Source organism: Mastomys coucha, unplaced genomic scaffold, assembly GCF_008632895.1.
Source record: "Mastomys coucha isolate ucsf_1 unplaced genomic scaffold, UCSF_Mcou_1 pScaffold22, whole genome shotgun sequence".
NCBI lineage: Eukaryota > Metazoa > Chordata > Mammalia > Rodentia > Muridae > Mastomys > Mastomys coucha.
In genome coordinates this window covers 250,913,348-250,928,939 of record NW_022196905.1, presented here as the reverse complement: position 1 = coordinate 250,928,939, position 15,592 = coordinate 250,913,348, and the positions used below count along the sequence as shown (strand labels likewise).

The following is a 15,592-nucleotide window of genomic DNA, read 5'->3' as shown; positions in this document are numbered from 1 at the left end:
TAGGGCAGAAAGGATAGCCACACAATTCTGCAAGGGGTATAAGAATAATCCATCTCAGAGTACACAGAGAATGGGAGTTACCTCTGTCAGTTCACCATGAAAATAATTTCTCTATGTACAGATGTTTGATTTTTTTTGTTTTTGTTTTTGTTTTTGTTTTTCAAGACAGGGTTTCTCTGTGTAGCTCTGGCTGTCCTGGAACTCACTCTGTAGACCAGGCTAGCCTCGAACTCAGAAATCCGCCTGCCTCTGCCTCCCAAGTGCTGGGATTAAAGGCGTGCGCCACCACCTCCCGGCCAGAAGTTTGATTTTTAACAACAAATCTTACAGTGGTGAGAAAATGTTGCTTATTTAGCATAGAACAACTCCATTGTGTTAAGAAAACTGACAATGAACAGGCATAAGTACCTATTATTTTTTTAGCAACAGGAAATATTCTGACTCATTAAAGACTCGGTCATGAAGCAATCTTGTGGACTTCAACACAGTGCACGCGTTTACATAGGGATCTGTGTTGAAATACTTTATTTTTGCTATATATAGTCATTGGACTCATGGCTTGTTGCTTTTGCTATATTCACAAGTCTACCGGCTTGCAAAGGACCCATCTCATGAAACCCTGTGACCAGATGAAGCAAATTACATTCATGGACTGCTGTGTATTCTTTTGGAGGAGACAATTCAGCTCAGACTCTCCAACCAGGATCCATGGTATTTCTCACCCACAGCAGGGCACTACATGGGTTGTTTCTCATTCCCTGCCTGATCAGTTCTTCTAATTCCTCAGAAAAGATTTCTTTATGTCTGTCAAATAAACTTTTGGTTTTATCTCAGGAGCTTGGCTGAACACCTCTTTCAGCCTGATCTACATACTAGAAGGATCATTTGAATAAAATAAGTAATATATAGCCTTTAATAAATCATTCAAAATCTGACATTCCTTTATGAACACTTCATGTAATTAATAAAGAAAAAAAGCAAATCTAAATAAAAAAAGAAAAATGTAATCAAGTAGGTTGACAACCAGCAAGAGATAATTAAAATGATCCTGTTTTGTTTCTTGGTTTCATTAACATGCAAATGAGATTCATGAAGTTTGATATTGTGTTTCAGCAAGAGCCATAGAAACAAATTAAGAATGAAAATGAGTCCCACCGATGGAGACTCCTGTTGAGTATATAAATTAATGAAAACTATGATTGCATCCAATTAATAAAATATAATTCTGTGATTTATTGGGCTTCAAAAATGAAATAAAGATTCATAGATAAATTAAATTTTGTTTCTTTTTGGTGGACCCCATTCTGTGAATGCTTTGAAGATTTAAGAAAAGGTCAGTAGATGTTAACTTCTATTTTACTTTTAAAAGCACATGGTAGAGACCTTGCTTTCAAGTCAAAGTGACATAGTAATAGTATCCCTGCTAATAGGGACTTGGTAAAGGATCTAGAATAGTGGTTCTCAGACTTCCTAATGCTTCCCTGTGTGGTGACCCCCCAACCATAAAATTATTTTTGTTGCTACCTCAAAGCTGTAATTTTGCTACTGTTATGAATAATGATGTAAATATCTGATATGTGAGATATCTGATATGCAACCCCTAAAGGATTCTCAAACCACAGGTTTAGAACCACAGATCTAGAATGTCTCCCAGAGGGCAAAAAAAAGCTCAGTGCCTACACAGTCAGAGATCCAGATCCAGTGACCAAAATCTCAGACTACAATGTACTTATAGAACAGAGAAGCATGATTAGATCCAAGGCCCCTTGTCTGCCACTAGATACAAAGATCTTGCTGTTCTTCTCCATTGACACCTTCACTCTTACAAACATCAAAGTACATACCTCAAATAATGTAATATGAAACTTGAACCATGTCAAAAAGCTCAAAACAGTCATGCCAAAGGGTCATGCCAATGTCTCTATAGTCAATGGAACTGAGTAATATATAAATATACCAGCACTCTTGTGCATTCTCTCTCTCTCTCTCTCTCTCTCTCTCTCTCTCTCTCTCTCTCTCTCTCTCTCACACACACACACACACACACACACACACACACATATTGTTATGTTCAATTCAAAGTTCTATATATTCAAACTCAAGTAACAAGAATACCAACAACATCAAGAATACTAACAGCAAGGAATAGATTTTGCAGCATGATGGAAGATGACAACACATGGCTTTTGAAAACATGAGTTGTTTGGAGTCTGTGTCTATCTGTTAAAATGGCTTCCCATTTGTCAGCATTTCCCTCTAATGTTTGTGCTGATGTCTTTTATCTCTATATACGTAACCATAGTGACACTGTCATTTAGCACACAGTTGTTTGGTATGGCACTCTCTCATATCTCCTGCAAGTGAACTGTATTTAATTGTCTTCCCTTTCCTGGAATCATATGCCAGCCATTAAGCCCAACCTACCTAAGAGATATTCATCAAGGAGCAGAAAAGCTTTCTGAAGCTCTTGATCCTCAACAGCAGAGAAAACCATGTCAACCACATCAAGAATTATACAAACTGAGGGATTACTATTTTTAAGTATGTAGTGTGCTTTAAAATTACTTCTTGCAGACTTCTTTAACTTGAAATAGGAAGGCAATTAAGTTCCCATCATTTCTGTATTCATAATGATTGCAAATCATTGCAAAAATTTTTTACCTTATAAGATACATAAAAAATTTACCAGATTGAAGAAACTAACTTTGGTTGTTAAAATGATAATATAGAGTTTTCAGATAGGGTGTAGTTCTTTGCCTTTCCTGAATGGGAGCCAGATGTCATAAACTCTGTGTTATCACCATTGACCTGTTTCGATATTTACTTCTTTTCACAGCATATCACTTGCAATGATTTGATTAAGGAAATAGAAAATCCACAAGATTCATCGCAAGCCAAAGGGTTGTGGGAGTACAGGCTTACCATCTCTTCTATTCAGCCTTGCAAATCCTGGACCATGACTGCTGGAGAGCTCAGAAGAACTGCTGAAGGATGCCTGAGGCAAGGCAGACACCAGGGGCTCATCACAGTCATCTGCCAGGAGAGAAAATGCCACATTCCAGTGAGCACAGAACTGACAGTTCTCTTCAAATCAATAGTCACAACAAATAAACACAACATCAAAACGAGGATCTAAGCCATGCACAGAGGCATGTGCCTGTAATCCTACTGCTCAGCAGGAAGGTGTAGGATGATCAGGAGGTCAAGGTCATCCTCAGCTGTACAGTGAGTTCAAAACCAGCCTGAGCTGTGGGAAATTCTGCCCTAAAGTAAGTAAATAAACAGACCTAGATTCTCTAGAAATATGCCTATCAAGTATGCAGTATGTCGCTGAAAGTCTGGCAGTCTCAGTAAAAAACTGGAAAACAACAAATAAATAGGGGATTGTAGGAACAGAGAAAGGGGACATTGTAGAAATTATAAAATAAAGTGTTAAGAGATGATCAGAAAGATGTATAAATTTAACTATGTTAAAATTAAGAAAGTTTATGGGCTTAGTGGTACACAACTGTCATCCTGGGAACATGGGAGGATGCTGCATAATGATCTCAAGGTCAAAGCTCAAGCTGGGCTAGGAAGGGAACTCAAAGAAACCTAGTTAAGTTAATACATCCTTATCTCTCAAAGCAGAAAGAGGGCTGGGCACGTAGATCAGTAGTTAGGGTGCTTGCCTAGTGTATGCAAAGCCCTGAGTTCATTCTCAAGTACCACAAAACACTAAGAATCTATGGTTTCTAAAAGATCCCATACAGTTGAAGGAAAAGTGCAAAACATATAAAGTTCATATACAAGGAACAAATGAGCCATGGACACCTCTACAAGCACATAAAAGTTTGTTGGAATGTTTGGAATGATGTAGAACATATGAAAGAACATATTTAAAGGTGAAAGAAATATATGAAAGAAGGCTGGGCACGTAGTTCAGTAGTTAGGTGCTTGCCTAGTGTATGCAAAGCCCTGAGTTCATTCTAAATATGCATGAAGGAATGATACAAAAGAAGTGTAAACCAAGATATCATCAGTGTCCTGAATATAGGAAACATTTTAAATGAAGAAAAACAAAACACCTCCCATTGGGTCAGGACGCACACTAGAAAAGAGGTTCAAGGCTTGGCTAGAGACCACACTGCACAGAAGCCATGCCAATTGATACTCAAACTTAAGAAACATCAGAACTACTAGCAGGTAGTACTTTATAAGCAACAAATGGGTAAACTGGACAGGGTCCAAAGAGGCCAAAGAATCAGGAGCATGTGGGTCTCAAGAAGTCCTACCACACTACGTTTGAGAAAGCAACGTGAGCAACTATTTAGTAAAAAGAACAACCAGCCATGAGCTCATATCCCACACTCCACTAGTTCTATTAGGAAGCTTTTCCAGGAATGGCTTGCCCATGAGGAACACAGTCTCAAAAAACAAACAAAAACAAAAAACAAAAAAAAAAAAAAAAAAAAAAAAAAAAAAAAAAAAAAAAAAAAAACAAAAAAAAAAAAAAACAACTTTTGAGTAGTATTACAAGAATGATATTCACATGAAAATAGTTTTCATTTCCCATCAAAAGGACAAACACCTCATTTGGGTGCTACTGAGTGAGACGCAGACTCAGCATCTCTACACAGAGAGGCATAGCATCCCTTCTAACAACAAAGGACCATTCACAACCCAATAAATGGACAAGTGGAAGCGTGGTTCACAGTAAAATAATACACAGCAATGAAAAGGAGCTACAGCATACCAGGAAGATAACTTATAGAAATAGAACTTTTAGCAGAAAATTTGAGTTATAACAGCGTAGTATATCTGTGTTTGGGGATTTTTAAAATGCAAAGCTGAATAATATGTTGTTTGAAAGCATATGTGATTTCTCATTCCAATTATTTTAAGAAAATGAATGAAACTGCAAAACATCAGGACTGTTTATACCTATGGGGTAGAGTTAGGATGAGAAGAAAACCCATAGGGAGGGCATCGATGACACCTTCAAAAGGTTTCATTTTGTTATAAAACTTTATAAATATACAATCACAGATATATTCATATACCTGTGTGGATCTGAGGCTCTATTAAAGTATAGACAAGTCTTCATTTATTTATCTTCAATGTGCATTGCATAGACTACACTCTGTGTGTGCATAATAATGGGAGGGGATTCATATGTGTGAGTGCATGTGTGAATATGGAGGCCAGAGGACAATCTCAGGTGTCATTCTGTCTCCAGGTTCTCATTGGCCTGGGAGTTACTGATGAGGTTAGGCTCCCTGGTCAATAAAGCCCCAGTGTTCAACCTGTGTCTATGCCCCCAGTGCTGGGATTATAAGTGCTTATCAGCACACCCAGCTTTTGTATGTGTCGGCTGGGGTCAGGGGAGCAAACTCAGATCCTCGGGCTTGCTTGGCAAGAATGTTACAGACTCATCTATCTCTCCAGTCCCACATATACTGCTATTAATATTAAAAAACAAAGTATAAGGAATAACAGGAATAAGGTTTGCTTTGATAGCCATACATGCTTAATTTACTCTGCAGATGCTTCAAAGTGCTTTACTTTTTTGAATTCTGAAGTTATTCTCACCTTTGCTTTAATCAGAAAAAAAAAGTTCATATTTAGTAGTTTTACACATCTTGGTAATTTAAAAGCACACAGTGTTATTTTCTCCTTTGGCAGTAATTTAATTTAAATGAATTCAAAAATTATCTGGATTAACCTGAAATGTAACAAAGGTCTTTCTGCCTGAACATAGATTGCTCTTGGGTGACTTTCACAAGAATTTGTCCAGTGTGACCATGTATTTCTTGTGTTCTTTTGAGGTTTGTTTGTTTGTTCTTTGGGGTTTTGTTTGGTATTAGCAATCAAAGCCAGGGCCTCACTCAGGCAAGGCAAGCACTCTACCGACTGAGCCACATTCCCACCCCGCACTTGGTTTCTAAAGACTATCTCATTCTCACGTAAAGCTCATTTTTTTTTCTTCTTTTGTACCTTAAGTTCTCTAGCTGACTCTTAAGGAAGACATGTTCTTGCATGTCTATTGATTAGCTTTAATGCTAACCCCAGCCAATCTAGTTGTTAAGTCAAGTACTAAGGGGTGTAGGCATTAAAAGACGTACAACCCGTAAAGTGTTGGGGCAGAGGCTGTACCCAATTAGACAAGCAACAACCAGAATGCTTTAGGACACACTGAGAGCTAAAGTGTGTGTGTTTGTGTACACAGAAGTACATTATGTAGATGTGGGGAGGGTGCATGTGTGAGTGTGTGTGTGTGTGTGTGTGTGTGTGTGTGTGTTCACTGATACTGATATGCTTTTGGGTCATTATTAGTATGCAGGTGTGTGATGCAAAAGACTGTTTAACTGCTTCTCAAATCAATTATGCAGATCAGAATCGATTCTGTGAATGTGAAACGGGCCACTGCTGCAGTCACTCTGGAAAGTATATATTTATTGCCCATTCGTTTTTGTCAACTGTAAATTGATAATCCATATTGTTCCACTTTTAGTTTTAAAAGAATAGGGTTGAAGTGGGGGGGCACCTTTCCCATTCATTGAGAGAGGGACAGGCAAACACAGGAGGTGGATTATGGAAGGTATGGATGGGAAAGTTTGGGTCAAGTTCCAGTTGACCTTCACATGACATGGCACTATTCTTTACTACAAGCCTACACACCCTTCTCTTAAGCTACTGCATGCTTTCCTAGAAATATAGTTTAGTTATTCTTTTCCAAGTTAAAAAAAATGATACTGCATGCTTTCCTGAGAACTTAGATCATCATACACAGTAACTGGTCTTTATTCTCTATTGAGATACCAATATTAATAACATCAATGAAGTCATTGAGGCATAAAGGCTTGCATCAAGGTCTTATCTTGCTGTAGTAGAATGTTAATATTTACAAATCTAGTTGGGGCAGGAAGTTAAGTATATAAGAACCATATGATGTTAGTATGATTATAACAAATATTTCTTTAGGTTTCTTTGGATGTTGTGGAGCATCATGGCAGCAGGCGTAAACATCTCAGGAAGTTGTTCTCTCAAGCTCAGGGTTTCCCGCTCTGTTTACTTATTACCTATTTGATTGTCAATAGATTGACAGAAAAAGATGAAGACCCTGGGCAGCAGCGATGAGTCCGAGGTGAATAAACGGGACATTTCCCAGTGGGTATTAAAGGAATGGGATTTTAGATTACATATAGGGGCCTCCTGTGAGTTTAATTTTAGATAATAGGTTTTCTCAGGTTGCACTAGCAAAAAAGAAGAGTTTTGGGCTATTGACACCAAGGGATAATGTTTCAGCTCAAAGATTCTCAACCAGTGTGGATGGAATGCAGCCTCCAGGTGATTCTTGGCAAACTCAGATGACATGTTAAACCCTGGTTATGTGAAGCAGGTTGCTCCTGGCAGCCAGTAGATCAGGAGCAGAGATGTTCCTCTGCACGCTGCAGTACTTAGGGCATCACTCTGCAGCATTTTCTCCAACATCCTAGTGGTGCTGAGAATGAAAAACAGTATTCCAGATTCAAATCCTAGCCTTCTGCCTCAGCAGTCTCTCAGCCGGTACCCTCCAGTTTGTATTTCATTTCAGTATCAATAGAGCTCCAATTTGCAACATTTCTGCATTTAAATAAAGAGCACTCAGAATATGAGTATATATGCGTTAAAATCTATAAGGGGTCACATTCGTGTAACCCAAAACTATGTTTTATGTTATTAAGTACTACATCAGATCATCATAGCACCCTGCTCCCTTCACTGGCAGTAATACTGTTGGCAAAATGAAAAAGTGAAAATGTCGGACTGGAGAGATGGTTCAGTGATTAAAAGCACTGTCTGCTCTTCCAGAGGTTCAATTCCCAGCAACCACACGGTGGCTGGCAACCATCTATAATGGAATCCGATGCCATTTTCTGGTGTGAAGACAGTATATTAACATACATAAAATAAGTCTTTAAAAAAAGAAAAGAAAAGAAAATGTCAAGACATGGGGTGAGATGGTTGATGTGTTGACTAACGGAATATAATAATAAAGTTGCCAAACATTTTAGGGAAGCTCACGGAATTCAAAATGGTAGTGGAGCACATTGGAATATTATCAGATAGTTCTATTAGGACAAGAAACTCACATTATTCTGCTTTTCCAAAATTACAAAACATTTCTGGGCATTTTTAAAAAGTCATAGGATTTCTGTTTTTACCTTGACATCAGTTGGAAGTAATGGAACAATGTGGAGTTTAGTCTTTTTGAAAAAAAAAACTACACATTGATGACATTTAGACATGTAAATGAATTCTGTTAGAATACCAGTAACAGGGAACAAAGTTTTCTAACTTTTTAGGTTGAGACATTTTAACATATACAGGGTGCTGTGTGCACACGTGTTCATGGAGAGGGAAAGAGAGAGAGAGAGACTGCAGCTTTTAGATCAATAGCTTAGAAGAGTCAGCAGTTGTTCTTTCCATGGGGAAAAAAACTTACCTTTGTCATTAAAAAGACAATGATAAATTAGTTCTCCTGCAAGCCGTGTGTATGAGAACATTCAATGGTCTCCTGCAAACGAACGTGTAAGCTGTATTGAAAGTATTTTAATACAGCTCGATAGAAAGTAATTTCCTTTTATTTTGCAAAAGGCTTTAATGTATAATTCTCGTAAGTAAGTAAAAGCTGTTCAGTTTTTAATAAAAGTAATTCAATTTTCTTAAGCTGTTTGCAATATTACCTGTACCATGATAATAAGTGTATATTATAGGTGCTTACGTTCTTAGCATTTTTACGTCTTTTACTTCATTTGGTCCTGACGAATACCCTGTGCTGTCCTGTTAGATACTGGAGCAAATTTGTCCTGAAAAATACCCTACCTTAAACTATTAAATACTGGGGTAATTGAGGGAAAATAAGGTACTGTCGTTAAATAAATCAACCAAGGACACATTAGGAGAGAGTGGATCCACTCTTTACGGTGTCATATCTCCTGTTCTGGGCCAACATGTTGTTGAAAAGAGAATTGGTCATCTAAAACACACATTACAGAAAGTCAGGGCTGATTTGCAAGAACATGCAGCTTATTTGCTGCCGAGTAACCACCTTCCCTAGTATTCTGAAAACCTGCCAAAAATCATTTGTATCCTTGCTAATGAATCATACAGCCCATGAGGATACGCGTGGGAGACTGGCGTGGGAGAGGGGTGGGGGAGCAGGAAACTGAGCATCTTAAAGGTTCTATTAACCTATTCTAGAGGCAGAGATGACTCATTTTAGAGCATGCTTTGAAAACACTGGATCTTCATTCCTTTGAGGAAATGGATTTCACAGACCCTGACCAAACATTCCATTGACAGTTCTAGGATTAAGGAATGGCCTCTGCCTCAAGAAATCCATATCCTTGAAAAAATGTTTATTCCAATCTATATTATTGAAAGCTCATCTACTTGAAATTGGAAACCGTGAACTAATCTAAAAGATATAGCATATGATTAGGTTTGATGTGTGCTATCAAAAAATACTCTAAGCGAGGCAAGATTTCATCCACAACAATAATATTATTTTGTCAACACAAACAATAGTTGTCAGTTTCATGAGTTCAGACAGAGTCCAGTCCCCTGTCCTGGCCTCTGATGAGTGCCTGGTGTGTCTCTGATGTCTGCCCAATGAGAGATGGGAAGGGGGTGTGGGGGCACAGAGGGGGATGGCCAGCCCACATGAGGAAACAGAAGCTTCAAAAACACAGCCTCAGAAGTCAGCATTAACTCCTAGAAGGAGACAGACCAGGACTCCACAGATCCCAGACAGGACCCCTAACATTTGTCTCTGCCACCAGTGTTAGAGCCGCTCTAGACCAAGCCAAATACGTTCCTAATCAATCACGTAGGATGCCCTGCCTCTATTTAGCCTAACTTCCCCCATGCCCATGCCCACTAATCAGGATACAGTGGAGCCTCTCTGGCTTCTAACGCTGCAAAGCTTCGCTCTATTCTGCCTGCTTTTGAGTCTCTCTCAGCCAAGTCCAGATGACAGTAACTAACTCTTCTGCAGCAGCAAACTGTGCGTTAACAGCCTCTGCTCATTCTCATTTGGGCGTTCTCTGTTTATTTCCACTCCAGTGAGCTCTGCTCAGCCTTCTCATCTCACTTTCCCAGCTATAGTCATACTGTGCATTCATGAGACACACTAAGGAAAAGCTACCTAAAGTTTGCCTTAAGGATGCATGCAAGCCTGGGTGTGTTTAGTATGCTTGAAAAGTGATTGATACCTGATTTTATGTATGTATGCATGTATATGTCTCTCTGTGTGTACATATATATATATACATATATACACATATCTATGTAGATATACATATGTAGATACATACATGTGTATGTATGTGCATACATAGTGTATCTATATAGATATGTGTATATATGTATATATGTATGTATATGAATAGATATATATGTATCATAGCATATGAATATATGCTATGAATATGTGCAAATAGGCATGTCTACTATGAATTGGCTCCAGGTAGTCTTATCTGAAATAGGCACCTTCAGGGGTTCATCTGAGCCTCAGGGTAGAACCACATGGGAGAAATTTCAAACCTCCACTGTCTATGCTCCACAGCCAGGACCATGCTAGCTTGATAGCTACTAAAATAGCTGTGCAAATTAATTCCTATCCAGTGGGGTGTTTGATTTCTTTCACAAATGTCTTTATGTTTTATGCTGGCGTTTTATAAGTCTGTCTTAGGCCTGAAGAAACAACTGTGAGATCACACACTACCCTTCACCCTGCCAAGCCATGTGGACTGAGTATACAGACACACCTACTTTGCAGTGACATCGTGATCATGGGAGTGGGGGTGTGAAAGTTTCAAAGAAAAGTGAAACTGCTCTTGGGCTTGAGTAAAAGAAAAATGGCTGAAAGGAGAGATGATATAGTTAAGAGCAGATACTGCTCTTGCAGAGGGACCTAGTTCAGTTCCCAGCACCTCTGCTGGGCCTGAGATTCCAGCCCTAGGGAATGTAATGCCTCTGGCCTTGGAGGGCGCCTGTGCTCATTTGCACATGTGCACACACACACATACCACACACACACACACACACACACACACACACATACACACAGACAGACAGACAGAACAACAGGGATACACACAATTAAATATTAAAATAAATCTTTAAAAATAAGTAAAATAAAAGATACCATGTTTAGAAAAGTAAAAAGGTTGGGGGAAAAAGAAGATGTGAATCGGACTAAATAAGATCTAACTTTTTCTTCTGCAGGAACAGGCGACACATGGCTTATCTCATCCTCGAACTGTTACCTAAAATGACATCTCAGAAAACCTAAACTCTAGCAAGGGTAGTCAACTGAAAATTCCTGAGCTTCTCTGAGTATTAATTTGACTTTGACAAGAAAATTAACATTCGCTTGAGGATGGTGGTATTAGATATATTAAAGAGGATAAACATGAGCTTCTAACTGTCAGTCAGTGGCTTGAATTAAAAAAAAAAATATTGCTGCAATTTAAAAGAAGTAAATATTTATCAGTATGTTTGTACAAGCCAAGCTAAAGGGAGACATGCTTCCCAAGCAATTCGTGCAGGCAGCAATCTATAAGTCCCGATGCACTCTCTCCCACAGAAGGATGGACAAGCAGAACTCATGGCTACTAATGCTTGTGGTGTTAATGGGGTAAGCTTTCATGTGGGGGCAAACACTGGCTTGTGCGCTCCAAGTTACAGCCATAGTTTAAAGAGCTTTCCCAATTAATCTTCACAAATTAATGGATTAATGGGAAGGCAGTTAACTTTTAATGACAGCACAGCCAGAGGCTGATTGATTTTGGAGTTTTAATAGCAACTATTTAAACTCTAGATATTAGGACAAAGAGACCCACAAATACACCCAAGAAAAGCAACCAAAGATGAAAAAGTCAAAGAAGTAATTGTTTTAAAGTCAAGTGAACATTGGCCTTCTAGGAGTCTATGGACTTCACAGAATTTCAATTGACAGAGAAGTTGGACCACATTGAACTCTGCCTGCTAAGTAAAAGCAGGAATAAGAAGAGCAAGCTTTGCTGTGGTTTTATTGTAATGGATTTAAGGTAGATATTCACCCTCGGGGTTAGAGAATGACATGAGCAGGCAAGATTCTGGAGAATGTGGGCAGAGGAGATTCCACACGACCTCACCCTGCATGAAGAGCTGCAAGTGGGCAATGGCTACTGACAAAGGGAGAAGCATCTTCCTCCAGGGATGAGATCCCTTCCCCTGTGGCTGCACAATCCCAAATCAGCCCTGGACACACGTTCCTGTGTGCAAAACTAAGTAGCCTCGGTTGTATGTATATATATCTGTAACAATCATACTAATTTGGATGGAGAGAAAGAGAGGGGGGAATGATACAGGGGAAGTGCACAGATAAAGTCCTCAAAAGTCAGTTCAGAAAGTTAAGATGAGGAGATTAAAAAAAGAAGATACCCGGTAGAATGAGTAGATTGAAGTTTAATACATTTAAAAGATACATTTAAATATATTTTAAATATAAAGCTTAATTAAGTATATTTTATACTTAGAGATACTTCAATGTATAAATGGCTAATTAAATGTATTTTATATTTAGATATAATTAGTATACGTGATATGCTGAAATGCATCACAATTTCCCTCATGAAGGGTTTATCAATTCACTCTTTCATTCATTCATTCATTCATTCATTCTCCTCCCTATCACACGCACCTTCTTTACTTGGTAGGTAGATAAGAAAAACTGGAACTCTACACATTGTTGGCCGAAGGAGTGAATGATGGCTGACACAGGGAGGAGTGTGTTGTTACTCCTCGTGATGTCTGAGAATCGTCGCTCTTCTTCTCCATGGGTTTTAGAAACATAAATTAATTATCCCATTGCATTTATTTGTGGTCAATTTTATTTTTTTCAATGCTGTTCTCTCCTGGCATGCTTATCCTTAGTTTTGTTTATGCTTATTATTATTATTATCATATTATCATTATTGTTATTATTATTATTATTATTATCATTATTAAATGAAATACACTTGCTTTTGCCATTAGGGTATTGAATACATATACCTTTCATAATCAAGTATTTGCCACAAAATGTTTTTCTGTGTTTGTGTGTTTGTGTTTATGTATGTGCTTGTGCACATGCACATGTGTATACATGGATGACCAGTGAGTCCCAGAGATCTGCTTGTCCAACACTAGAATTAAAAGTGTAGACCACCACACCTTCCTTTTTTTTTAATGGACTCTAAGTATGACTCAGGTCCTATGCTTGCATAATAAGTACTTTACTTACTCATCCGCTTCTTGACCCCTCTGTTGATCTCTTGGTTAAATGATATGTTTAAAAGAAATGGCACAAGAGACACTGGGAATTGAGAAATGTGGGCTTGGGATCTAGAGAAGCCTTAAATGCTTGTTCAGGCACTTCCCAGGGTCTGATCCATACTCCTCCAGCTTGACATACTTCCCTCTATAATGCACATTAAAGCATACTTCACAGAAGGACTTGATGGCCTCACGTGATTAAATGCCTAAGACATAGAAAGTACAGAGCAGGGTTCTCGAAATAATGTATCTTTTTTCTTCTACTACCAGTTCTAGTGAGTAAAGAAAAATGTGTCTTTTTGAGGAGTTATTAATATGCTTGTCTTGAATGCACCACCTTGGAAATTAGTGTGATAAATGGATTTAGCACATTTGTTGAAACAAAATATTCATAGCAGGCAGAACAAGAGTTACTGGAGGTAAGAGGAGAATATTGACTTCTTCCTTCCAACATTTCTCATCCAAATCCTCTGACTACACTCAGACCTCTTATTTTCTCCTGTGGTGTTTTGCTTCCTATAGCCATTCCAACTACATAGTCTTTAACTTCAGAGTGGGGACCTGTTTGCCTGAGAGGTCTTAGGGTCTTGGGTTTTTTTTTCTTCTTCTTCTTCTTTGCTTAGAGATCAGGAGGCTGGGAAAAAGAAGTAGGTAAAACTTCAAGGCCCACTATCCTTGTGTGCACTAGGGAAATGTCATTGAGAAAAGATAGATCCTTAGAAAGAAAGGGATGGATTGCTTTGCATACCTTCATCTTCCATGCAGAACAATGGTCATCTCCCTGAGACCAGCTGTGTCTAGGCATCCAAGGATGTCACAGACGGGCTTCCTGTCTGTTGACATTCCCTCATAGAAGGAGGGACACGGGAAGGTCATTGCCCCCTCCCTCTCAGCTGGGTATCTAGCCTCTCCTCCTAGCCAAATGGAACAATTCTACCATCCTTGTATGAGGTCTCTCAAAGAGGGACTAGACCATATACTACAATGTTGGAGGAGAGGGCTCCATTTATATGACTATAGAGAAGGCATCATACATGCAAGTTGAGGATTTCCCTGAGGTTGCTTTGGGATCAACCCAACAGACTCTTACCTATGCTCTAAAAGTAAGTCCAGTAAACTCATTGGATCCTCAAGGGGATCTTTGGTGTAACTGAGCTTTATTACTATCATCATCATCATCATCATCATCATCATCATCATCATCATCATCATCATCATCATCATCATCATCATCGGGACCTTAGGAAAGGAGGATGGAGAAATGTTGTCTAGCACCTTCCAGGGAGAAATTCTCAAGGCAAGTGCTTCAAAATTAAGTCTATAAGCCCATGAGAAAATCATCATGGGCCTTGACTAACATACACCGTTCATTCCCTACTGCTAAGTCCTAAGAAGCATTCAATAGCCAGATCTACCCTAGTTTATAGACTTAATTAAATGTCCAACTAAGCATTAGACACAAAAGCCTTAAATACTCTATTTAGAAAATACCTTATTTAAAAATGAATGATGGGGGGGGGCGGAAGACTAACCACACAGCTTGGGAGAACAAAATGTAAGAAACACAAAGAAAGGTCAAGTGGGAAAATTCATAAAAAGTGAAAGCTAGCCAATTCGAAGATATAGAAATTACAAAATAATTAAATTCAGTTCATTTGGGGGGAACATAATCATTTTAAAAGAAAAAAAACTTAGATCAAAGAGGAAAACAGAAACATAAGATACAAACCAACTAGGGGGTCATTAGTCTTCCTCCTTTCCTTCTTTTCTTTTTTTTCCCCTGGTTCCCACTCAGTGTGGAGGGTTTGTTTGGTTTTTGTTGTTGTTGTTGTTGTTGTTGTTTTTAACTTTTATTACATTATGATGAGAAAAGTTACATGATTTCAATTTATCTGAATTTGTTAAAATTTAAAAACATATTTTAAGTAAATAGAATTAAATCACATTCTTGTTTCCCTTTTGTATCCCAACTCTTCCCAGAGACCCCCTTCAATACCTACAATATTTTTTGGTCATATTCCTTAAAATTTATAAAATATTATAACAATAAAATAAGTATTATAAAAGTTGTTTGATATAAAACAACAATCTAATAGTCTTATGTAGATGCTCGTCTACAGCAATAGTGAAAATATATTTTTCTCAATATAAATTTTAAATAACTCAAACATATTAACTGTATATTTCAAAATAATACTTCACTACTATTATTTTCTTAAATGAACATAAATATATAAAGTCTTTTTGTTTGTTTGTTTTGTATTTA

General features: G+C 38.1%; 1 protein-coding gene across 3 annotated transcripts in view; it reads right to left on the bottom strand.

Moving 5' to 3' along the window:
* Positions 1–15,592, bottom strand: part of Cntnap4 (contactin associated protein family member 4) — a 353,495-nt gene that overhangs the window by 303,030 nt on the left and 34,873 nt on the right. For all 3 annotated transcript variants that reach the window (XM_031341494.1, XM_031341492.1, XM_031341493.1), the window contains exon 2: positions 2,923–3,033. In XM_031341494.1, coding sequence (XP_031197354.1) covers positions 2,923–3,033 — 111 coding nt within the window. The remainder of the gene's footprint in view (positions 1–2,922; positions 3,034–15,592) is intronic.